At 39.5% G+C, this 26,070-nt stretch overlaps 1 protein-coding gene across 1 annotated transcript in view; it reads right to left on the bottom strand.

Annotated features, from left to right (window-relative positions):
• BOLL (boule RNA binding protein) overlaps positions 1-24,676 on the bottom strand; it is a 35,719-nt gene extending 11,043 nt beyond the window's left edge. Inside the window, exons 1-10 of the mRNA XM_075092505.1 lie at positions 24,578-24,676; positions 21,896-22,140; positions 21,148-21,754; positions 17,251-17,391; positions 13,302-13,393; positions 10,933-10,987; positions 7,405-7,480; positions 3,966-4,093; positions 1,889-1,960; positions 869-916 (exon numbers count right to left, since the gene is read on the bottom strand). Of these exons, the coding sequence (XP_074948606.1) occupies positions 869-916; positions 1,889-1,960; positions 3,966-4,093; positions 7,405-7,480; positions 10,933-10,987; positions 13,302-13,393; positions 17,251-17,391; positions 21,148-21,754; positions 21,896-22,140; positions 24,578-24,676 (1,563 nt within the window). The remainder of the gene's footprint in view (positions 1-868; positions 917-1,888; positions 1,961-3,965; positions 4,094-7,404; positions 7,481-10,932; positions 10,988-13,301; positions 13,394-17,250; positions 17,392-21,147; positions 21,755-21,895; positions 22,141-24,577) is intronic.
• Positions 24,677-26,070: the final 1,394 nt, after the last annotated feature.

The following is a 26,070-nucleotide window of genomic DNA, read 5'->3' as shown; positions in this document are numbered from 1 at the left end:
ATTTTGGAGACCATTGATAGAGAAATCCTGAACTTAAGAAAATTGACACTTAACTCTCAAGATCACAGAAACATAACACAATTTAATTTTCTCTTGCAAAAATGTTACACTAAAAAACCCAAGTATTTTAGTTTTAAAATAAACCCCACAGTATTTCTGTAAATCAGCACTCAGACTTCAAAGCAGCAGACTGATATCTATTAATAGAGTGGATCTGACCATAACTGGGACAAGGCTGGCTGCTACTAAAGTAATGAGGACACATTGTAGTAGTTCAAGCTTAAGGGACTTGGTCCTCCTTTCAGCTACAAACTCTTCAAGTTCCTTGAGCGGCAACTTTTCCACATTAAGGTCCTCTGCTTCAGAGATCACAAAAGCAATAGTCTCCCCCCCAGATTACTAAGTCCACAATTTCAAGTTCCTCCTCCTATTTCAAGGGTCTGGCTCTAATTTTCGCCGTGTTTCTCTGTCCACATGCCTCTGCTAGCAATACTCCAATGAAACATCACAGTTCGTATCAGTTAATGAGTTAGGAGACATTTAGTATTAACTATCAGGCAAAATATGGCAGTTTTCACCTGCTTCTGAGAATTTACTAGATAATTTAATACAAACTTTTTGCCAGAGGAAGAGGGGAGGGGAAGATGATTTTTTTACACCAGATTTATATTTGATGTTTCAATAAATGCTATTTTATGCCTCCTTTTGTATCAGCAAATGTCACAAATGCATTACTAAAATATAGTAATTAACATTTATTTCAATAGTGTTGTGAATAGTGGCAAATTTTGCTGTTCGATAAGCACACCATACCTTTAAACTAGATGCAAACTAATGGTAAAATGCTGCATCTATGAGCTGTATTTACCTGGGGAACAGACCACTGCCACTGACTTGGAAGACACTGTGTTGGTGCCTAAATTCAAACAAAAAGATATTACTGATGTGATTAAGAACATATGCATACATATACTAGAATTCCCAACATACTAGAAGCAAAGATATTTCAAATCTGTAATCAATTCTTAATTCAAAAGAAGAAATAAGATTTTCATAAGCCCCCAAATAACTCAGGAACATAGTTCTATCTACTTCCACTCAGCCTCTGACTTGGGTATTTCATAAGCTTCTAAAACACTGAAGCATCTAAGAAACGTGCCTGATTAGGAAAACAGAAGATACAAAATGCAGTTAACTTTCCAGTACAGATTAAAAACATGGACATACTGCATAAATCCAGTAGTGGGCCACCATGATAACTCAGGGACCAGAGAACAGACATATCAGGAAGCTGAGAGACTTTGTTTTGTTCAGCCTTGAGAAGGATAAAGGTGGGAGGCAATCATTATGGGTGGCTACAATAACCTAAGGGGACAGAGGGGTATAAATATGACTCAGTCAGATTCTCAGAGGTGTTCAGAGCACACGAGTCAATGGACGCGGGCCAGAACACTGAAAATTTTAAATTTAAGGGAAAAAAGTCTTTTACCATGAGAAGGGTTGAATATTGGAAGAGGCTGTCCAGAAAGGTTGTGGAATCTCCATCACCAGAGATGTTTAAAATTCAACTGGAAAAGTTCCTGAGAAACCTCATCTAACCAGCCCTGCTCTGAGCTTAAAAGGTAAAAATTAAGGGTTGTACTAAGCCAGTTGTCTAGAAACACCAAAGAAAATTTTAATTTATTACATTTCCATGTAGTTACATAGGCAGAATAAGTTGTATTCTAATGAGAAGAAAGCCTTTGATGAAATTAAAATCTCTTTTACATGACTATTTTGAGCAGTCTTTGTATTTCTTAAGAATAAATAGACCTGAGACAGTACTGCAAATAAAACTGCATGGCTGGAAGGAATACTGATGGCCTGACACCCATTTTCAAAGAGATACCTGATAATGGTATGTAGGAGACTGATAGACTGGTTGAGCTACCATCACAGGTGAACTGGAAACAGAGCGTGACTTAAAAAGAAAAAAGTTACAAGTCTTAATACAGCAGTTTCATAAATTGTCACTCCTGTTAAGAATGGTTCTGAAATACTATAATGCTTAACCACCTCCCCACCTTTTAAAAATGGATTTAATAATTTTTAAGTTACAAACTAGTTTTGAAGAATCTAAGTGTAAGGGCCTATATTAGAGATGAAACAAAGTCTTTGGCATATTTATTTAGTTCTTTCCAGAAAGCACTAGGCCATCACCATCTAGAGATGCTAAGGCTATCATCCACTATCCACTATCCTGACCATAGGTACATTCTTGTAAACACTTACAGCAGTCTGAGTTGTCACTGATGTATTCCTATCCTCTCCACAGCCCCACTTTTCCCTTTTCCATTCCCTTCTTCACACCAGCCTCAGCATTCATCTGATTTAGCAGTGAGCCACTTTAGTAGCTAAACCAGCTAGAAACCTGCCTAGGTTTTTTTGGGCCCCAGTTTAGGGTCAGAGAAACACCAGTGAAAGAAAGAGGAGCAAAAATATATGGCCAGGGTAGAGGACAACATAGGCTGTTAGCCTCTAGTTCTGATTAGTTAAAGCTACTGTGTGCAACTCCCATGTCATGAAATTCCCTCATTCCTGCAAATACTTAGGAAGGAACTGCTCCACAACTACTTTAATTCATTCCACATGACATGAAAATGCAGTATGCAAAACAGAAAAAGACTCAATCTGCACTGTTATACATGCACAATATGTGCCAAAAAGTATTAATATATTTGATTAATGTTTTCTGTAACTTCAAATTTGTAGGTTTTTTCCTTAACTTCTTTACATAGGTACTTCCCTAATGATGAAAATTAAGAATATGTAAATAACTGAAACCAAAAGAGGCAGCACTATTTCTAATTAGAAAGATGGGGTATATTTTGTTTGAAACACAGTGGATCTGAACCCAGGCATCAGAACCAAGTTCAGTACTAGAACACAAAAAGTATTGTTTTTCTAACAGGTAGGATTTGAGCAAGTTCTCTAGAACTATAGAGCATGAACTTCAAGATGACTTTCTAAAATACATAAACAGGTGTTTATGCTTGTCCTCTAAAGTTCAGAAGGCACTATATCATACCTCTGTTAGAAAAGCAAGCATCTTAGAAGTCAAAAGAAGTGATTAAAACAGAGGTTAAATACTGAGAAAAAGATTCTATAGTGCCAAAATAAACAACATAGAAGAATCTATTATTTCTGCTCTCATCTGTTTTGGGAAAGTTTGTTTTTATTTATCAGTAATTCCTCTGAGTTTTTCCCCCAGCATGTGAAGGGATTTTCCAGTCATTTACAGAGATGGTATGTACAGCCTTTGTGAATGCTGCTTTTACAGAAATTAGTAAGGATGCATCCTCTACGTAGGTCCTGTGCCTTATGGCAGACCGCATCAGTCCTGCAATCCTTCTCTCTTGTAAAAAAACTGAACTGATTGACAACTCCTTCCTGTATTTCCCAGGAAATTCTGTCCAAGTTCCCCAAGCCTACTAAAGCCAAACAACTGATCTATTGAATTACCTTGTTTTTTCATGACTACTGCTTGCTTTAGGAAGAAGATATGTGAATAGCTATAAAATTACCCAATTTCACTTTTGCTTTGTTTATCTAGTATTATGTTCTCTTTTTGTCCTCAGCATAATATTTTGCAGCCAAGAACACCTCTTTCATGGAGGAATAATAAATGGAACCAATCAAGGGTCATAAGCACCAACAACCCCTTAGTAAAACAAGACTTCTCCTGGGGTAGGGCCCACACCAATTCTGAACTACCCTGTCCAGTAGATCACATCAAAGCAAAGTCCCACACAGAAGAATAAACATAAGCAGTGTTTAAAAACACAAAACAAACAGACAAATATAAGGAAACCATTTAAACATCAAACATGAGGCAGAGCCGAAGAAACTGGAAGCAGGAAGGACTTGAAAATATGGCTCTCATCCTGGTCCACAGTAAAGCATATATACAAAACTAAATTACTTACTGGCCATGGCTGCGGAACAGAAGCAACTTCAGATGTATGAAAATAAGCCACTCCATTATGGTAAATATAAGGATATCCACTTGAAGTAGTTAAGTACATTGTACCAGCTTCTGGTATTACAGTAGAACCTGGAATTAAAGTTTATGCACCAGAACATTTTTTTTTCAGATGTGTAGATCATAAAAAGAAGATCATTTCCAATCTCCAGAGAAGCCAAACACTCAAAGGAAGGAACATGGGACAGTGTGCCTACAGCCATCTCAATTCCCTCTCAAAACACAGAATCATGAATCCATATGGTCACAGGATGTCTCCACAAGTAGATGGGAAGGGGTGCAGAGGATGACAGGCATATAAATTACTAAACATAGTTAACTCTAATCACCAGCAAATATATTTTTTTTAATCTTCAAATATCCAGAAGGTGACTTCACATTGTAGAAGATTTTCATCTGTAACTTCCACATATTCATATTTAGCTGAAATAGGATCAATGCACTAAAACCAGAATGATTTCATTACACGACGCAGCCTGGTTTTGACGCACAGAGACTGTCTTTCCGTGATGGCATGTTGCCTGGCAAAAGTAAAAACTGGTATCTAGATGTCAGCAACAGGGACACTTCTCAGCAATACTGCTGCTATGGCGGAGGCTAAAAATGTGCATGATCTGATTCCAGAGCAGAGTTCCATCTACACAGCCCTCTAACGGGTACTGACAGAAAGTATTATTCAAATTAAGGGATATCTACCCCTATGCAGAGGTTGTTTCTCTCTTTTAAACACTGCCTTTGAGATCACCTAGGCTTTATTTCTGTCTGCATTTTGGGGGGCATGGGGCAGGACTTCATGTTTCTCCAGACCTTTATGTCATGCATGAAAACAAGTTTCAGTTCCAAATATAAAAAGACTTCTGTAAAAAAAAGAAAGGAAAATTCTGTAACTGAAACTGAAATCTTGAAATCCCATTAGATAGTAATATATCATGGGAAAACTCAGGAAGAACACAATGTAAAGAACATGACTGAGCAAGTTTTAGTTTTTTGTCTCCCTTGCAAAGCGGAGTGCCACGAGGAAGTGCCATTTTATGGACAGACACAACACTGAAGAGATTACTGGAATACTAAGTGGAGGACCAAGAAGGGTCACACAACAATTCAAAGGCCTTTAGAGTTTGACTCACTCCTAGAAAAGCCTAAAGACACTTGGATACAACAAAGCTGATATACTATCCATAGACAGGTCAGGCTAAGATGGTTGTTAGAATAGTATTAAACAGACCTTAGAAAAATTAGAGGCTACTTTAGGTCCAATAAGCAACTGAGAATAGCAGGTACCGATATCCCAAACAAGCAGACCAATAGGATCCCACAGCCAACAATCCCACCCACTTTGCTAACTACCAAGCACACTGCACAGAACTTTCTGCTACTGTTTAAAGTCTCTCAAAGAAAATACTCTTCAAACCCACCAAACTCACTGTGGCAAAGAAAAAACAACTTGGGGGAGTATAGCTATCTGAAATTCTTCTAGCCCACCAGTTGTTCATGTTTGTTTTCTACTTTTCAGCTTTTAAGAATGCTCATTTTCACAGTACTTGATGCTGGGGAAAAAGCCAACTGAGTGGTCTTTCCAGTACATTCAAAGTTCTTAGCAAAAAAGATCCTGTGACAACAGAAGAGCTAAAAATTGTTTCGCTTAATAGTAGGGAAGACAGGTACTTGATTACAAGTGGGCTGGAGAAGACAGCAATAAACGGGCTCTCTCCAATTTTGCTAAACATAATAGAAGCACAGTCCTACAGTGCAAGTCTAGGTTTTACAGCTTCATGAACCTCAAGAGGAGGTGTAGTAGGTCAAAGTTTCCCAGCAACTAAGGCTGGTAGGCTGAGCATGAGAGCAGACACACTAAAATCAGATCCTAGGATATGTCCGTAGATGTCAATATGATCTTGTATCACAGATCTATCCTAGGCCTGAGGAAGAAGTGGCAGAGTCAGAGGGCCACAAACAGATCTCAAAAGGGCATAGCAGCTTTCTTCAGAAAGTGTTTTTGAGGTTTTTTCCTCTGTTGCCCCAGGTCTCAGAATTAGAGAGATATGTCCCTCTTTATCAATATGCACATTCAGCACAGGAGTCAGAGGAAGGACACACCACAAGTCAGGCAGTGCAGTTGAGAAAGTCCAAGTCAAAGATGGAAAGGAAAATAAAGCACAGCAAAAAAAAACAGAACAAAGCGGCATGTGACCCCTTGATGATAACTGAACAAAAATCACACTGAATAATTTCTAAAGCAAAGAAACTACACATTTGGAATGAAGTATTCAATTTCCCTGGGCAAAAGTTATCCTACACACTAACAAGGGAGAAAGGCAGACCTATGCACAATGGGAAGAAGAGAGAGGGAAGTCTCCTGTCTGCAGAAAGTATATCTGCACCAACAGTGTTAGTGTACATATGAACTTCTAATTGGTAACGTGACAGTAATAACTAATGAACTAAAATTCTCTATATTGTCCTCAGACAGAAGATGAGCAAAAAGTACTTCCAAAAGATATCATAGGACACGTACTGAAGGAAAGTTGCTAAAGTATACTTCATTCCCTGCTGCACTTATAAAAGGAATGTATTCTACATCTCTGACATAGCCTGTACAGAGGAATAACGAAACAGCATGCCCTGCTATGACAAAATCTCACAAATCTTGTCTTAAAAGCTCGTGATTTATCCCCTACATTTTCAATAGTGTTTTACAGAAATAAAACAGCCCCTGGCAGAAGGGGAGGGCATCTTCTCTAGAAGAAAACTTGTCTTCTGTCTCCCCAAAAGAACATTGTAACAGCATACTTGCTTCAGATAAAGAAGTCATCTGACAAAAAAAAAACCCAAACCTTATCAACACTTTTCTTAAGTGTTCAGTCTAAGTAGTTCTTTGCCAGAGAAGGAACATACAGCATCCATTCCATTATCCTACAGCGAAAGACTCCTAAGAAGCAAATGGTGACTGTAACCACCCATTCCTTATAGTTTCTACCAAAGAAAGCGAGATGCAACAGTCATGATGGATTTTACTAATATAAATCAATCAATAACAACCTAACCAACCAGCACCCTGCTTTATCCTGTAGAATCTGTCAGGACAGTCTAAATGTTTAGAGTTGAGGTTCTGCCTGCCAACTGAAAGAAATTTCCATTCCATTTGCTCCTAGATAATATTTTCCAAGAAAGTAAGTAAACAACATATTAAAAGAGATAAAGAACCAAAAGATCATAAATCTGTTTGTCTGGATGCTTCCAGTGGCATACATTTACTTCTACTGCAAACCATTCTGAGCATATTCCACACACAACACTAATACAGTGCATGACTAGGCACATCTTGGCTAAAAACGTACAGAGTGACACTTACATAATATACAAATATAAATAAAAATACATACGAGGACTCCGTATTTGTTGTTTTCTTACTGCTGGACCAATATTCAATTTCTTATCCTTATAGTTAAGTTTTTTAGCCTAGAATTAAAGGGAAAAAAATACACTCAGTATATGTATTTTCTACACTTACCTAGGCATCCAAGAAACAAAAATCAGAAGTAGCCAAAGCACTTAGGAGGTTTCACTCTCCCCTGCTTTTTATTTAATGCATCTCAAAAAACCCCAAAGCTATACTAATTCCTTTTCAATCTAACCTTAGACTTCACATGCACAAAATCAATCGTTAGTAATTTCAAGTATTACTTCTCAGGGAACCTCTTGCCTAACTATTGATACCGATAATTGTCAGCAGGTTTTTTTAGTTTTACCTTCCTCATGTATTTGCTGCTTTTATAAAAACACATGCATACACAAACTGACAAGTCAGAGATTAAATTTATTTTTTTCATAATCATGACATTATTTTACAAAAGATGACACAAACAAGTAAGTCTATGAAAATGGGCAGATTATAAGGGCTGAATGTAAGAAATCCCCATGTTCACTCAGGACTGCGTTAAAACTTCCTTACATCCAGGCAAACAAAACATAAAAGCACACTCAAACAGATACCTTAGTAAGGCTAAACTATTGCAGAAGGATTTTTTTAATAAAAAAGTACTAGGTAAAGCTACATTCTCTTCCAACTGCTTTGCTTACATCAGCAAGTGAGAATCAGGTCCATCGGGTAGATTAAAACCTTGCCTTTGTTTTTAAATTGACACTGAACTCACTACTTGATAATATAATGGAAAGGAATAGGGTAAATCAACCTTTTTTTTTTTTTTTGTTTTAACACTGCTTTGCAGAACCTGAGAGGGTTCTGAAGGCCTGCTTCCCTGAACAGTTACATGAGGGAAAACACACGCTAAACACTACACCATTAAGTCTTCAGTTTTCAGAGCTGTAACTTTTCCAGTAAGGAGATAATTACTCCTTAAAGAGGAACTTAAAAAGAAACACAGTTCTAAATAACATTCAGCAGAAGGACAACAGTTAGGTAATCAATAAATTTTCTTAATTTGAGCCCAATTTAGTAAAATACTTGAACACTTGTACATAATACAGTCCTACCTATCAGATTTAAAGTTACAAAGAGACTAAGTGATTTTGTTGAATCTGGGACCTCAAACAAGTTTTAATAATAACAATTCTGACAAACATACCTGCCTAGCCTATTAAACACAGAGCAACTCCTAGAAAACAGATGTGCATTTCACTGAAGCAGCATTCCAACACAAACAATAGGAAGATGATTCTTCCCAATGCAATGGATTTCATTGATGTGATCCATCACAATTTAGACTTTTTTTATACACAACTTTCACAGTTAAGATAGATATCTAATCTGTATGGACTCCTTCAACACATTTAATACAGCACTGCAAGAAAAATTACACATGATGCTACAGAAAATGGAGACTAACAGGAAAAACTGTGGTGAATAAAAAATTACTTCAGAAAGATGGGAAGAGGTAGCATTAGTAGTAATAGCATATGACCAGAAAGAGGATCCTGGTGAAACTCCTCAAGGCTTGTTCTTGATACTAACACAATTTAATGCTTTCAAAGACTGTAACATAGAAAAAGAAGGTTCTGGAGACATTACTGATGATAGAAAAATAGGATGCAAAAGAAGAATCAGTGCAAAGGATGATCAGAATATCACAAATAAGAAATTCCAGAGTATAAAATGAGAAAAAAAAAAAGTTCATTTTATACATTAATTATTAAAGCCTAGGAACATTCAGCTTAAGATGTATGCAAAAGACCTAGATGCTAATTGATCTAAGATGAATATGAGATAGCACTATGATGCAAAGATGAAAAAGGTGATAGAACTGTAGGCCATCTAAATGAAAACACTGATAGTAGACAGAAAAGTATTAGTATCATTGAATGAGACAGCAGTAAGACTTCACAAGGAACAGCCTTTCAGTTACAAGAGGCAAAAATCCTAAGCCATTTTCACAATGGTACTTAGTACCACTGGTATTCTTCTAGTTCACAGAAGTAAAACAATACAAAAAACGGGGAAAGTAGCTGACAGAGCAGCTCTCTCACTCCCCCTGCAGTGGGATGAGGGAGAGAATCAGAAGAGTACAAGTGAGAAAACTCGTGGGTTGAGATAAAGACAATTTAATAGGTAAAGCAAAAGCCACACACACAAGCAAAGCAAAACAAGGAATTCATTTGCTGCTTCCCACTGGCAGGCAGGTGTTCAGCCATCTCCAGGAAAACAGGGCTCCATCATGCATAACAGTTACTTGGGAAGACAAGCAGCATCACTCCAAACGTCCTCCCCTTCCTTCTTCTTCCCCCAGTTTTATATGCTGAGCATGATGTCATATGCTATAGAATATCCCTCGGGTCAGTTGGGGTCAGCTGTCCCAGCTGTGCCCCCTCCCAGCTTCTTGTGCCCCTAGCAGAGCATAGGGAACTGAAGAAGTCCTTGACTAGTGCAAGCACTACTTAGCAACAACTAAAACATCTCCGTATTATCAACACAGTTTTCAGCACAAATCCAAAACATAGTCCCATACCAGCTACTATGACAAAAATTAACTCTATCTCAGCCAAAACCAGGACACTGACTCAAGAAGTTTCTGTCTGTATACTCTTTTGGCTCCACATAACTGTATTTTTTTAAAACACCCTGAAAATGTCCCAGCTCTTATTTTGAGTTTTAATACATGAGTTTCCAACAAAGGCTCAGTATTCCAACATGTTAACCAGATTTTTATTTGGGAGAAGTCAATTTGCAAGCCTTGGGTAGTATTTTCTGGGGTTTTTTCTCCCCCTACACCTAGATACCTTCATGTATATGAATAGATCCTGACAGACAGATCTCTCCAATATATGCCAACCAGAACATGGAGTACATGTTTAAAAAACCAAACAAAACACAAAAACTGAAGAGCTAACATACACCTGAAGAGCTAACTGTGTCTAAAGGGAGGCTCTGCAAAGAACATCAAAACAGTAATCTAGCTAAGAGAAGCAAAAATTTCATGACATAAAATGAGCTTCACTGTTTAAGAATTCAAGTGAATCTATTCCTGAAAAGAAATTAAGTCAGCTCTGACCATTAAACACATCAGAACAAAAACAGTTATCTTTCCCAACTCCCCACAACATCTTGACAGCAATGGATTTTCTAGTAAAGCAAATGAAAGCAATTGTGAAGGACAGTCTTTATAGCTCTATATGTACTTCAGACCACATACAGACTAAGAAAGTAAAGACTATATGTGGAAGTCAAGAGCTCTACTGATATCTTCTGGAACTAGGGAGGGGAGTTGCCAGTTATCAGTAGAAGTCCTACCTTAGAACTCTCTAAGCCATCTTCCTAACTACACAGGCCAAACTTAACAGATCTTCGAATGCAAGTTGGCCAACAGAAGAGGACCAGACAACCATGGCTACTTCGTGTCTAATATGAAATGAAGTATTTCATGCAAGAGATAATCACAATGGGGACTACCACTTACCTCTTGTAAAATCTTCTGTGCATCTTCTTGGGTTTCAAAAGTAACAAAGCCATACCTAAATAAAAATTATAGAAGCTAAGTTGCTGAACTTCATATTTACATACATTGCACATTGTTACTTCATATATAGTACAAATGACATTAAAAGGCAAACTAATGGAAAAAATTAATTGTATTAATAAAGATTGTAGTAACAGCTGTAATCTTGGTATACCATCCTTGTTATAGTCTACTTAATATATTTAAGTACGTTGTTGTATATTACTGTTTCTATGCAGCGAATGAGTAGCCCACACAGAAAGCTACACAAAACTCTGTACTGTCCTTGGTACTCAGTGTACATCTTTACACTTAATTTCTATTAAGTTCCTTAATTTCTATTAAGCAAAGAGATTTTGATGTGAAGCTTTCACTCGTTATCGGTGCCCAAGATGAGACACTTGGGTTATTTTTTTTATACTGCACTTCAGCAACAACTGTGAATGCTCCACATTCCACAAGCACTGTCCATTATATTAGAGTTCTCAGAAGAGCAGCAATGCAGAGATAATGTTTATCTGTGAACTATTCTCACTATTCTTGACACGACTAGCATTAAACAAGACTTCTGCAGTGATCAAGAATGAAGCATTCTCATACTTCATGACACAGTATGTCTCTCACCATACCCCTTCCAACTGCTGCAAGAAATCAAACTGGATTTCTGTCCAGAAGTCCTGCTGTACCAAAATCCCTCAATCCAGTCTTAAGAGAGATCTAGCCTGCCTGTGCAAAAGTATCCAATTGTGTAAGTGAAGTCTGTACCACAACACATTAGTACAAAAAATTGATTTTTTTTCTTTCCCCCAAAATAACTTCAACTTTCTGAATATCAACAAATCCCTGGAATTTTTTCGTAGTTTTATATGCATAATTTCTTAGGTTCATGGCTCACTTCTCATGGTCAGATTTCAGAAGATACCAAGAGGGCCTCTGTCATTCCAGCCACCAGATAAAATTTTGCAATACAACATATCATTCGTTATGAGCATTTCCATGCTTATTTCAGTACAGAGGTCCAGTAAGTCTCTGACCAGCTATACTTTTAAATCTGTGGGCTTCTCCTGTATTGCCTTTTCTAAACAAATTTGGACACATTTCCAAGTTAAAAAAAAACCCAGATAAACTGTTTTCCTAGCTTGGGACCTTACCTAACAAACTTCATTCTATGTGCTATCTGGACAGTAAACTAATAGACATAATCAAGTGCACAAACTAAGCTTCTTATATCACTTGTTAGTGATCAGCAATGAAGCCTACACATGCATTTCAACAGGAACCCCAACACCCAATGTAAGTATTTTCCAACATATTTAATGAGACATATGTTGGCAATCACACCTACATAATAATTGGATATTCTTGGATAACTGTATTATATAAAACACATGTACTGCAAGCCTCATATTTCTTCGTAAAATGGTAAGAGGCTTGGTGACAGACCTGGAACCAGGATCAACTCCAGCATGCCACACAGGTATGTTCTACGCTAAGACCTGCAGCTCTGTGAGTCATTTGCTGATTGATATATGTTAAGTGCTGACAGTGTTAAAGTTATGCCGTTAAGACACCACAGGCTTGCTGCTCAGAAGAGAACTTTTGACCAAGGTGAACTGCAAGTGAACTTCATAGGTACAAATTCTCATGCACATTCCTTTTTGCTTCAGCCTGCTTTCTGCCCTTCTATAGCAGTACAGTTTTACCTACCCTATTTTCTTCACCATCCTTTGAGTTCTAGCAATAACTTTACTACCCAGTCTTAATCTTTCTCCAGATTTGCTCTTTGGCGTTTCTCTTATTGAAGACTTCCAGTCTTAGTCCCCTTTTCTGCAATCATGATTCACTGGCAGATTTTTTCCCTATGTTCTTCTTCCAAAAATCTTCACATAAAATCTGTTACTGGCATGTACTCCAGCATAATCAGGTGTATTTCACTTTTTCCTTCATACCCAGGCTCCTTTCCACAATGACTTTCAGTAGTATAAATATATATACATATATGTTCAATAACTAAATTACCTTTTTAGGATTATCTACTTAAATTATTATTGTTATAAAAAACCCTGAAAGGACTATTCATTTTTTCCTAGTTGCACACAGCTTCATCTTATGTTGTAACAACATGACTATAGAGTTTTAGTTATGCAAATTACAAACCCATTTATCTGTAGACGTTAAAGAGCAAGAGCAGATTTTCGCATACATGGTATAACTGGAACATCAGTGACATAAAATTAATAACCCAAGCTACAGAAATCAAATTTACTATAGTCAGTCAGCTTTCCGTTATATTTTCAATTCCTACAACGTGCTTATTCTACTATACCAACCCCTTTGATACTCCAGCTCTGTCATTTACTATCTTCACTTCTTTCACGCTGCCATACTGAGCAAAAAACTTCCTCAGATCATTTTCATTAGTCTAGTACAGTAAATCAAGAGTTGGGGGAAAAAAAAGAAGAAAAGTTGGTTTGCATAGTTATTCAACAAATATTTACCATAAGACTTTTAATGAATATACTTTGGATAAAGTTTGCTACAAATTATAACCCGGAATAGGAAGAGAAGAATGAGCATGTATGAGCTTTACAGCAAGGGAACAACATCCCTGTTTAATTACTGCATTTTCATATTCAGCAGTAATGCTAGAAAGCCAGTAAAATATTATAATTCCTCTTTTAAGGGACTTACATAAGAACTGTCCCTTTACAGGCAAGGCCATTGAAGCAAGTTTACTAGGTCTCAATTTTAGTTTCTGTAAATTATATACTACAGTGCTGTTTAAAATATGAAACATCACTGCAATGTTTTCAAACTCAAAATGGCAGAGTATGTAGGCTTCCATAAAATATAAGCACAGGTCACATATGAAAAAAATCTCTACTGAACCACATTGACTTCATGGTCAAATCCATCTAATATACCACGATCCCTCTTTCTAAAGTATATTTAATACAAGACTCTTCAAATATTTATAGGCATACCACCCGAACTCCCCATTATAAATTAAGGAAAGGGCTTTTTAATGGAGAACTGTCTAAAACCACTTGGAGGAAACTGTTCCCTTCTGAGTATGCATGGAGGAAGACAAGTTTCTAACATAAAGGAAGCCCTAAGCTATGTGAATACTCATCTACCTCCTATGAATCAATTTTCTTTTACTATGTAAACATGTATTAAATATAGTGCCCTAAACACCACATTTCAGATTTTGAAGTTTTGTTCTACACAGTTCATAGTTAACATTATACCTAATGCTGGAAGAAGTAGGCTTATAAGTACGGATCTCAATATGGTTCAAGCAATTTCTATATTAAACTATACTTTTCGTTATTTTAAGGACATGTATCAGAACGTACTATTTTACCTCTAAGTGAATTACTTTTATCGGTTTTAACTGTATGTATACAATTTAGTAAATCCTCTCCTGCGCATCAAAGGTATATCTGCCTCATCTAAGTTTGAGAAGCAAAAAATACTTAAAAGAAATGAAAACTATTTTGAGAAACTTTCATAACTGGGAAGAATATTAAATTAACGCTCTTTCTGAATAATTCTACCCTCAAGACACATTTTACAAAAAGAAATAATGCAGCTTGCTTGTTACAACCTCTAAGTCCAGCAGATAGCAATGACAGTAGAAGACCGCTAATCCAAATATTCAGGCATTAAAATATTAGAAAATACGCAGTCACTCCGTAAGCATGAGGAGTAACCACAGACACAAGTGCACTAAACAGGAATGAAATACTTCAATGCTTTATTAAAGCTCAGTAATTGTGTCCTCTCCTTGCAACTACCTGCACCAGTTCTTGAGAAACTACCCACCATCGAAAGGTTAAAAAATTTCTGACTGGAGTCCAGAACCACTCTCCTGAATAGATGATCACGTTTTGCACCTAAACAGAAGCATGAAAGCCTGTGTACACTGGAAAACAGATTCAGCCAAACAACTGATAGCTTATAAAAAGCTATTCTATAGTGCATGCTAAAGTGCTGTCACATTCTTGAGTAATGAAACGCATGTGCAAAGTACAGAAGACTTGTGGAGATTTTCCTTTCCCTTAAGCTTTTCCGCAATGAACACCAGTACGTATCTGCTTAGAAATGGAAGGCCTAGAGATAAACTTTCCCATTTCTAGAAGATTATATCTTTTAAGCTCCATACATTACACACAGCTCAGCTGCCTCACAAAGCTGACAAAAAGAACCTACAAAACAGTTAAAGGCTAAAATATGCCGAGAAGCAACCAGAGAGCCGTGAAGATCTGTCCAGAAATCAGAAACCGTGATGGATCAGTCCAGAAAGTGTCATTCAATACCTCAAGGACATGAAGCATGGCTGCACAAGACTATCAACTTGGAAAACCAAAGGTTTATCTGCAGAGCAGTGTATTAAAGGGGAATAAAAAGGAAACCATGTTTTAGTATTCACAGTGAAATTTGCAAGTACCTGGACAACCATGGTATCTAGAAGCTTGCCAGAAACACATTCAGGACTTGCCTTTTCCTGCTCATGACAGAACAAAGGCTCTTGTCAGATTCCTAAGAAAGGCTAATGTTAAGCCTTCACCTATGTCAAAGATACATGGCATACACCAGTGAAGAAAGAGCTCTTCAGACCAATATGAAAACGTATCCAATGGTAACTTCTGAATTGTTTCTCTAAATTTAAGAGGCCAGACATTTTTCTTACAAATAGGAACCACTGCTATGGTGACAGACCAAATGGAAGTGTCTGGCAGAATGATAAAAGAGCTTGCTGGACAGTAAATTTTTTGTTGATTGCCTCTGTTTCATAAAAATAAATAAATAGCTTTTTTATACCCCACCCCCCATCTGACTTGAATAAGACTTTTGGGGAAAAGAAGCAACAAAAACCCAACACTTTTTGCCATAAGATTCCAAATAAAAAACAATCAAAGACTGACATATATATCCTGTGATTTAAACAAATTTAAGGCTTTACTTGATATCAAGAATCACAGTAAATGGAAGTTGTCTACAGAGGTTTCATCCCTTCTGTTTCCTTTCCCAGCAAAATCCATCTTCTTTATTCTTATAGATACAAATACACTTAATTCCTCTGTTGTTGAAATTAAGATTCATAATAGATTTTGACCTATCAGCAACTGAATGAGAAAGTCAAGAGACCCTTCAAAATGAACAATAAATATGGCAATTAACAAGAATATTTGTTATGCGGAAAAGTGTTTTAACCTTTGAAATTGCAGAGAAGAACAGAGACAGGTCTTTTTACAGCTCTAGTAATTTGCTTGCTATTAATGCAAAAAGCTACCGCGCCTCTTCGCTAAAGCCCAAATATACTGAAGATCTCATAAAACATCTCCAATTACGAACACCTCCATTTGAATTATCTCAGCCAAATGAGCCAGAAGATCCTGCAATTTTTTTGTATTTATTATGCAAAATAGCCTGAGTGAACTGTCATTCTTCCTCCTCTTCATCTGAGTCAGCACTCAAAAGGTCCTCAGCCTAGGAGGATTAAGGCAGACAAGATACTGTCGGTGGGTACAAAGAAACAGCTAAGCAGACCAATAATGTTTTGCAAAATGACTTATCTAACGTGGTAAGAAAGAAAAATGAGAGTAGCTGGCATAAAGGTGCAGTGCATGTCTCACTACAAATGTTCAAAGAGACTGAACAAGGTAAAAATGGTTCAATATTCACTGCTATTTGAGGTTTTTAGGGCATACGAAAAGTCACAAGCATTCTAAAAATTAAAACCAGTACTGCAAACTGCCAAAAGAAGCTTTAATATTTGTTTTAAAACAAAAACTTGCTTTTAAGAAAATTACTATGTAAGTGAGGAATACATGCACTGTAGCTCTTCTGCATGAACTGGAAGAAAAGCGCTAGAGTAACTGAAGCTACTGACATTTGCTCTGTTTGGAATCTATAACATTGTGTTTATGGTTTATTAAATTATACTAAGTGTTATATGTAACTAAAAATCTCTCACATACTTTTGTACCATAAGTTCTGCTGATTACTGAAGCTGCCTTCTTTGACAAGGGAAAATTCTGAAGAATCAGTACATCAAAAGCTTCTAGCAGCTAGGTGTACAAAAAGTCACCTTTGTAGTTCAGTTATATAAATCAAGACAAAGTGTTATTCTCTACTGTTGGTTTGAATGTTAGGTGGTAAGTGCCCTTCACTATAAACAAACACACATGATTACGTCTCACATTTTTTTTCCTACTGATTTTCATAGGCTTATCAATTACCATTTAGTACTAAAATTAGGAAAAAAAATACCTTAAAATCAATTCCTCCTACAAAGATGCGATTTGGAGTAACTGTTCCAAACCTTGGAGCACTGGTCAGATTGTTTAGCGGCACCGGTGACACAGTGTTGGGAGATGAAGATAAAGATTCTGTTTGCGTCTGATTTGTAGTCTGGTGATTGAAAGAAAATACTTTAAAATACTTCCAATATCTTACATGTTAGATGCTATTAAAAAAATCTCAACAGAAAATACATACAGAATTTTTTGGGAGGCAAGCCAAATGCTGAACTACTGAACATGAAGCATGCATTCAGAATGCAGCTCAAAGTATTTAAACCTAAGCTTAGTTTTAAGCAATTCAGTAACTTTGTGACTATACCATCTTGTACTTAAGACTACCAAGTCTTAAGTTTTACTTTTAATACCTTTCTGAACTGCACGTTTAGGGCCTATGTTAGTTTTTCTGTTTGCACAGCACCCTGCTGTATGAATCTCAAGTTATGAATTCTTTTTCAGATTTACACTTATTAGAAGCCCCTTAGTTTAAGCCTCTATAGAAAAGGCCTTTTCAACTCAACCTGCACTCTCACACTCATCTACAAAGCTCTACTCTCCGCAACAGCTTCTGCTTGATTTTCCAAGTGCTGAACACCCATAATTCCACGACATAAAATCAACAAGCTCATTACAACTGATGAGAACAGCATTTGAAGACTAGTCTTTTAATTCAACACTCTCTTAGCCTACACACACAGTACACAGTGATCCTACCAGAAATTCTCTCTGCAAAAGAAGAGCCAGATTGCTCTTGCCCCAGTAAAGGGAGAGAACACAGTAAGGTGAGAACTTCATGGAAACCATTATTTAGTGGAGTCTGCCTGATGTTTTAACTTCCACCCTGCTTACACCTGTGAACTGTGAAACAATACAGACTTGCATTTCATTGGGAACCCTTTTCAGAACGAACAAGTACTGCCTTATGTAGCCAACCCTAACTGTAAGATGATGGTTGTAAAGCAGCCACATAATACTGTCACTAACTTCTCTAATAGGAAATACAGTAGAGGCTTCAAGGCTGTTTCTGCTGTGGTTCTCCATCCACCAACCCCCACCCCAACAAAAGTTTACGAAAACCAATCCTGGGCTATAGTGCCCAGACAGCATCACTAAGGAGCCCACAGTGAAAGACAAGCAGCTGCCACAGGCTGCATATAACAAGACTAAGATAAGCAGAGCAGTAAAAACTAGAAATAGGAATCTAGGGGTATTGGCCTCCAACCTTTCTTTTGAAAGGATTCCAAGATAAATATATTTTTTCTTACCATTGTGCAACCCTTTAAAATATGCTTGTATGTGTTTTGTTGGTCATCACGACAAATTTTAAAATAGACATCTAGGAAAATTCTTTCACTTCTTGTGGTATTTCTATCTTTTATACTCAAAAATGAAAAATCACAGAATCGGAAGAGACCTCAGGGATCATCTAGTCCAACCTTTCTAGGAAGAGCGCAGTCTAGACAAGGTGGCCCAGCACCCTCTCCAGACAACTCTTGAAGGTGTCCAATGTAGCCAAGTCAACCACTTCCCTGGGGAGATTATTCCAATGGGTGACTGTCCCCACTGTGAAATATTTACCTCTTGTGTCCAGGCAGAATCTGCCCAAGAGCAACTTGTGTCCATTCCCCCTTGTCCTTTCCATGTGACTCCATGTAAAAAGGGATGGAGAGCAATGGAGAGGAAAAAAGGGAGCTTCTTTGTAGCTACCCTTCAAGTACTGGTACACAGTGATGAGATCCCCTCTAAGCCTCCTTTTCTCAAGGCTGAACAAACCCTGTTCTCCCAGCCTATCCTCATATGGCAGGCTTCCCAGTCCCTTCTCTGGACCCCTTCCAGCCCGTCCACATCCTTTTTGTATAGAGGGGACCAGAACTGTACACAGTACTCCAGGTGTGGCCTGACAAGCGCTGAGTAGAGTGGGATAATGCCTTCTTTATCTCTGCTGGTGATGCCCTTTTTGAAGCAACCCAGCATCCTGTTGGCCTTCTTGGCTGCAGCAGCACACTGTTCGCTCATGTTGAGCTTTCTGTCCACCAGGACCCCCAGGTCCCTTTCCACAGAGCTGCTCTCCAGCCAGGTGGATCCCAGACTGTACTGCATTCCTGGATTATGTTTTCCCAGGTGCATGACCTTACACTTGTCCCTGTTGAACCTCATAAGGTTCTTGCTGGCCCACTCTTCCAGCCTATCCAGATCTTCCTGCAGAGCAGCTCTCTCTTCTGGAGTGTCTACTTCCCCACTCAACTTGGTGTCACTAGCAAGCTTCATCAGGTGACACGTGATGCCATTAGCCAGATCACTTATATTGAATAACATTGGGCCCAATATCGATCACTGGGGGACTCCACTAGTGACAGGTTGCCACTTGGAAAAGGACCTACTTACCACCACCCTTTGGGTGCGGCCTGTCAGCCAGTTCCCCACCCACTGCACAGACCACTTGTCTAGGCCATAACGCATTAATTTCTCCGGGAGGAGACTGTGGGGGACCATATCAAAGGCCTTGCAGAAGTCCAGGTAGACAATGTCCACTGCCTGCCCCATGTCAACCAGGCAAGTCACTTTGTCATAGAAGGCCACCAGGTTTGTCAAGCATGATCTGCCCTTCAGTTCTCACAGAATCCTTTCATTACACTGTCTACTTCACTTCCCAATTTTGCCTCTCACTTATTCACAGAACAGCATTTTCTTATCTCTGCCTTTAAGCATTCCTGGATAAAAGTAAATCACTTTTTTTTTTGGAGAACACAGAGAAAAAAATGAAGGCCAACAGTTAAAGTGCAGTGAAAAATAGATTATCAATAATGAAGAAAATTAGGAAAAAAGTTGTTTTTTTGTTTGCCCCACAAGCCCTTCTCAATACTCTGATATTTCCTTAGCTACATTAGTCCTGTTAATTCTGAGTAATGGGTTAATGCCATTGTTTTGGATACCTTAAATACAATAAATCCATCTTAGCCCACACCTTTTTAGTTTCAGGGAAGACAAAAATCCTTCCCAAATTTACTAAGATGTACACATTTGGGGCAGAGGAAAATCCCAAGTCTTTAAGCTCTTCTATTCAGGAGAAAGTATGTATTCCTCCTACTGGGAGCACTACCCTAGAGTAGTATTCCTACACCTAACTTGAAAAAAAAAACCAAAATACACTTAGAGGCAAGGAACAATCATAATCACTACAGTCCCAAAGGCTTTAGAAGGAGGAATATTTTTTTCCGAGATTAACTTTTGAAGGATAATGAAACAGATTACTTTCTTCACCTCTCACACCAAATACAATATTTGGCCTGTATTATCATCTGGCAATTGTGTACAGCACTAAAATATCTGAATTTAACTATGAAGTAAAAATTAACAGTTAACACCACAGCCAAATATATTTCTTACCTCAGAGATCTTGAATTTCATTTTCTCCACATAAGTTTTAAGAGCTGTAAGCCTTATAAAAAAATGACCAAAAAATCCCACCCCCACACCAAACCCCAAATGGAAGAAATGAGGAATTAAAAACAACACTTGTGAACTCCCAATAAACACCAATGAATTTTAAAATACTAAAATCTGTATTCTGATAGCTATCTCAAACATTGCTTCCTCTTTAATGCCAGGGTAGCAATAAAAGAACAGTGTTAAAAAAAGTATGTGCTAACAGCAAGTCACTTACCTACTCATTTGTTTCTACTGGTTTTTAAACTCACTTTTTTTTTTTCCAAACAGTATGGGTATGTATATTCATCAATAGTTTAATGGGTTATTTCGCGTGTTTAACAACTGCCCTTTACCAGAATTATTACATTTTCGTGTTTATGTTGAACAACCAAACACTCTGAAGGCCTGGTGATTAGTCCCACCTTACTCCCTAACCCACCCACTTTCCACAGTCCGTATCCCATAGCTCAGAGGTTAGACCCCGGTCTCTCCCAGGGATCGTGCACCGGCGCAGACCCGAGGCGAAGGGAACGGTTACACCAGACGGCCAAGCCGCCCCCGGCGCCGCACCGCAGAGGAAATGGCCGCACCCCGCGGGGTGGCGACGGGGGCGCTTTGGCGGGAAGGCAGCGCCTGGGCACTCGCCGCCGCAGCGGCCCCCGGCCGCCAGCCCCGCCACCCAGCCGGCCTCCTCACCGCGCCGTCGGGCTCCATCTGTCCCTCGTCGCCGCCTCAGCTCCGGCACGTTGGCGGCACGCGTCGCGCTCCCGGCCCCGCCTCGCGGCCGCACGACGAGTGGCAGCCGAGGGAAGCCTGCAACAGGCGGGGGAGGGCGGAGCCCGGCCACCGGCGCTGCGGAAAAAGTGGGCGGGGGTCGGTGACGGCGGGAGACCGGAGCAGCCCTCCCTTGCCCCAGCGCCCACCCAGCCCCCGCCGAGGAGGCAGGTGCCTGCGCCGAGTCCCGCTCCGCCGCGGCGGCGGGGCGCTCTGAGGGGCAGCCGCTGAGGGCGTCCCAGGCGCCGCGCTCCCCCGCGCCCTCAGCCCTTCTTCTCCCAGGGAAACAGCCCCCTTCGCGGGTCGGCGCCTCTCCCCGGCAGGCAAAGGGGCCTCGCCTAGCCTCCCCATACGGGATCCCGGCGACGGGCAGGGGCGCTCCTTCCCCGGCACCTGCTGGCGCCGTCACTCACCGCCCGCCCGCCTCAGCGCCCCGGGGCGGGGTTGCCTGCCGTTCCCCCCCGATCCCGCCGGGGAGCTGCCCGCCGCCGCGGGGCCGGTACAGTCTGCCGAGTCCCTGCCGCTTCCCGCCGGCCCGCCCAGCTGCCTGTGCCGCTGTGCCTGGAAGGGAGCAAGGTTGCTGATGCTGCCCCCTGGAACGGCGCTGCGAGGCGCCGGGACAGCGGCGAGAACCTCTTTCTAGATCTGTTTCCACCACCTGGAGAGGCAGGTGATGAACTCTAGCCACATTTTTATCCCCTCAACCACGGAGTGAAACGGCGTCATGCATTTCACCTGTCCTCTGGCCTCAGCGGGAGAAATGCAAAAATGCCCAGTGAAGCTGTTCCCCGGGTCAGACTCACCCGCCCCTACTTGATGGAGGGAAAAGCATAGTTTAGACTTTACAAATGCCAGCATGAAGAAGTGCAAGTCCTTACTTCCGCTGAGAGAGGCTTCCTGAGGTCCCCAACGTGACTCTCAAGTAGGCAGGCCTCCCTGAAAACGGCTGTGCAACAGTAGGCCTGGGATGACCTTAGAGGTGTAATTTGGGGTCTGCTAGCAGAGAGGGCTAGAAAAATAGCACTCACCTTTATGACCAGTCCTCAAAATATTCCAACTCTTTTCAGCCCTTACAGAACCAGAGAAGAAGCACCAATAGTAACGCTTGCGTCAGGTGTACTTCTGGGGTCATTTAATGAACAGCTCTACAACGTGTTCCCCTGTTCTGTAATTTCATCCTGTTTGCAAATGTACATCGCCCTGAAAATAGCTCTGCTGCTAAACAGGCCTGGAAGAAAGAGTGATTCAAATGTCAAAATCATAATCAATGTAGTTACAAGATACAGCCTGACAAAAACACTTGATTTGATGATGGCAAGAGCTGGAATGGAGATAAGATGAGTGCCAGGAGAGCCACCCCAGTGGGAATGCTGCTTTCCAAAGTGATTGAACATTGACAGGCTAAGTCAAAGCAGCTCAACCCCGAGATACAATGTCAGGATCACTGTAGGGTCAATTTATTATTGGCTACTCTCCTGTTCTACTTGTTTGAGTGCTTTAAAATAAAAACTTCAAGGAAGATTATCTTGATACTGTCTACAATAAAATATATTTTAGTTGAATTAAAATCTTTGTGCTTTGCTTAACGCAAATTACACCAATCCCTCCTAAACCCAACTGCACTTTCCATATAAATTACGTCATTTGACTCCCACTGAGCATAGGCAGGGCACAGACCCTGCCCTGCTCCTTACTGTTCCAGTGCCGCTTCAGCATCTACCAGCTTCTGCAACATTATTGTTACCACAGGGAATTAAAAAAAAAAACAACCTAAAAGACACTTTCTAATAATTCTGTGTCTGTAATATAAAACAATAACTCTTAGTAGTGACTTTTTTTTAGCTGAGAAAATTGTAAAAAAGTAAAGGCAATTTTAGCAGAGCTGATGAGATTTTTAGAGTTATTTTGCGAGATTACAGAACTCTGCTGTGTTGCATTCATTGACTTCTATGAATATTTATCAGACAGCAACAAAGCTTATCCTAAGAAGAGCACTACATTTTAATGGTGTGAAAGGCAGAGTAGGCCAAGCCTTTCATGTGCTTCGTATCTTGATTTGGGGAATTTAAAGACAGGACAGCTGAAAGAATACAGAAACGTTCAGAGACATGAAAGTGTATTTTGCATAGTTTTAATTGTTGGATCTTCTCCATTACACCTCCTCCTCAAGTTAAAAAAACTAAATCTGGGACACTTACATTTAAAAAAAGGTAGCTGTGACAAAAATAGGACTTTTGCAAATCAGTGAGCAAGACTGAGCTATTTTTTATTCTGATAGTGTAAAAACTGCAAACATGAAAATCCAACACATCTGTAAATTTAACAAGATTACTAGCAGAGCTGGCAAAAAAATGTTGGCATGCCTACAGGATTTAAATATGACAGCAGAAGTTCCTGGGCTGCCCTGGCACTGTGTGGCTGCTTCATTAAGGGCACAGCACCGTGGCCGAGGAAGTAATTCTCAAAGGAAGTCAGGAGTGTGTCCGTTTTTCCTGACTCCGCATGTCAGCAATACATGCAGCATGAAATGATCTCTCCTCCCGTTCTCGCCCACAAATTAAAAGGCAGTGCTGGACAATGACAAGAGTCTGACTGTGCTTGTTCCTGTAGGCTCTTGCCTTCTGTCCTTTTTTATAGCATCAGAGAAAGTCAGAGGTTAAGTGAGGAAAGATAAACTGAAAAAAGCAAAAGGGAAAAATAGGGAGAAAAAATTATTTGGGAGGAGAAAGGAGGAAAAGAATTCTCCAGGCATGAAAAGAAAAGGGTGATTTTATAGTAATACATGGGCCTGGCAACAGCCTGCTATTTCACTGATTGATTCCCTGACCTTCCAGCAAATGATGGTGGTCACCTACAGAGTGCCACTGAATACGGGGCGGGTACAGGGCGGGTCTGGCAGGGTCCTGGGTACTCAGGGTACTGCAGAACTCTAGAACTAGTATTGGGAGGGCTCTGAGATGTACTGGGGGCACTGAGAGAGTAGGTAGGAGCTTTAGAGGGGACTGGATTCACTGGGGAGGTGTGGGGTAGCTTGAGTCTATTAGGAGCACTGCAGGGTTCTTGGGAGGTTCTGGGAGGTTCTGGGGGCTGGGTACTGGGTGGGTGAGTGGGGTTTCCACACTGTTTCCTATGGCTCCATCAAGCTGAGCTGTTCTACTCCTATCCAAGTTGCTCATCTGGTTCCCGTTTCGCATTTCCCCCACCCTCAGCAATGGATGACCCAGGGGAAGAGAGACTTGCCTGGTCAGTACACTGGACTACTCTTCCAATGCCATTTTCCCAGGGTGACAGGTTGTTACTACATAACAAAAGCATTCTCATTCAGTCCATCCTTGCAGAATATTAACACAATTATGGATGGTTTCTAGCTCAAAATGTATCAAGGCAATGAATGATTCCTTTCAAATCTGAAGACATACTTAGACTTTATTGCTTAGTTTAAAACTATCTTATTTTCCAAAAGTAATTGTCAGCATGACATAGGTTATTGGAACTAAGTCACTACATCAAACTGAGTTGTTTTCTAACTTCAGAGTTCAGAGTATGTGCTTTATTTATATAGGTGTTTGTGTGCGTTTTATTTTAGATGTCCTGAAGGGGAAAAAACTTAGTGGAAACCGCTGCATAAAAGTTCCATTGTGGATGGAACTTGTCACAGTTAAAATATGAAAGATACTGTTAAAAGTGCCAGATCTGGAAAAGTACATAAAAATGTAGTGGCATCTGTATTTGCACCTAAGTAAAATTCTAAGGCTTGTCAGTACTTTAATAAATGTCCCTAACAAATGGAAGAATTGTATTACAATCCTTTGTTCAACCTGATAATGTGGTTATTAATAGGAAATACTAAATAGGTTTACTGAGAAATCTGATTCCTTTGTGTATTATAAAAGCGTAGTCCTCCAACAAAACACCACAGATATGTGTCATGTGGAAATATTAATAGATCTCCAGTAAGGTGGGTGAAGAGAAAATTATCAGACTCCTCCTTTATTTTAACTTTGTGTGACAGCCTTGATTGGCTTTTCTTCTCATTTTTTCCCTATTGTGTTTCCTTAAGTCAAACAAAAGTTTGATGCTTATCCTGGCCTTGATAAATTTTAGTCTTTAATATCCTTTTGCAGTTGTCATATTTTATTTTACATGATTCACTGAACTCAATATAAAATTCTGCAGAGAGAAATAAATTAGTAGAAAAGACTATAAACAGTTGACAGGTATTATGAAACAAAAGTGGGAGAAAATACTTGCAAGGAAGATAAAGTATCAGGCTTTGCTTGCTCTGGAAGTGTAGAGCTACATGGATATAAGCACAATTTAATTACACCTATAAAACGCCATGATGTTAAAGGGGTCTTCTCATAAGGTAAACAGGTTCTTCTTTGCCCAAATCATTTGGCTGCCATCAGACAAAACAGCTCTGTGTTCTAATCCCACCTTTTAGAACTTGATTCTTCAATTGTCATTACATGTCTAGGTATAGATTCCAAATTAAAAAAAAAAAAGTAAAGAATCATCTCACTGTAGATAGGATGTTGCAAATCTATTTCACATACTTGGGGAAATTTTTAAGAGTCACATTGCGATT

The sequence above is a fragment of the Phalacrocorax aristotelis genome, chromosome 5 (genome assembly GCF_949628215.1).
Source record: "Phalacrocorax aristotelis chromosome 5, bGulAri2.1, whole genome shotgun sequence".
Classification (NCBI taxonomy): domain Eukaryota; kingdom Metazoa; phylum Chordata; class Aves; order Suliformes; family Phalacrocoracidae; genus Phalacrocorax; species Phalacrocorax aristotelis.
The sequence above is the reverse complement of the archived record's forward strand: the minus strand, read 5'-3'. Positions and strand labels throughout refer to the sequence as shown.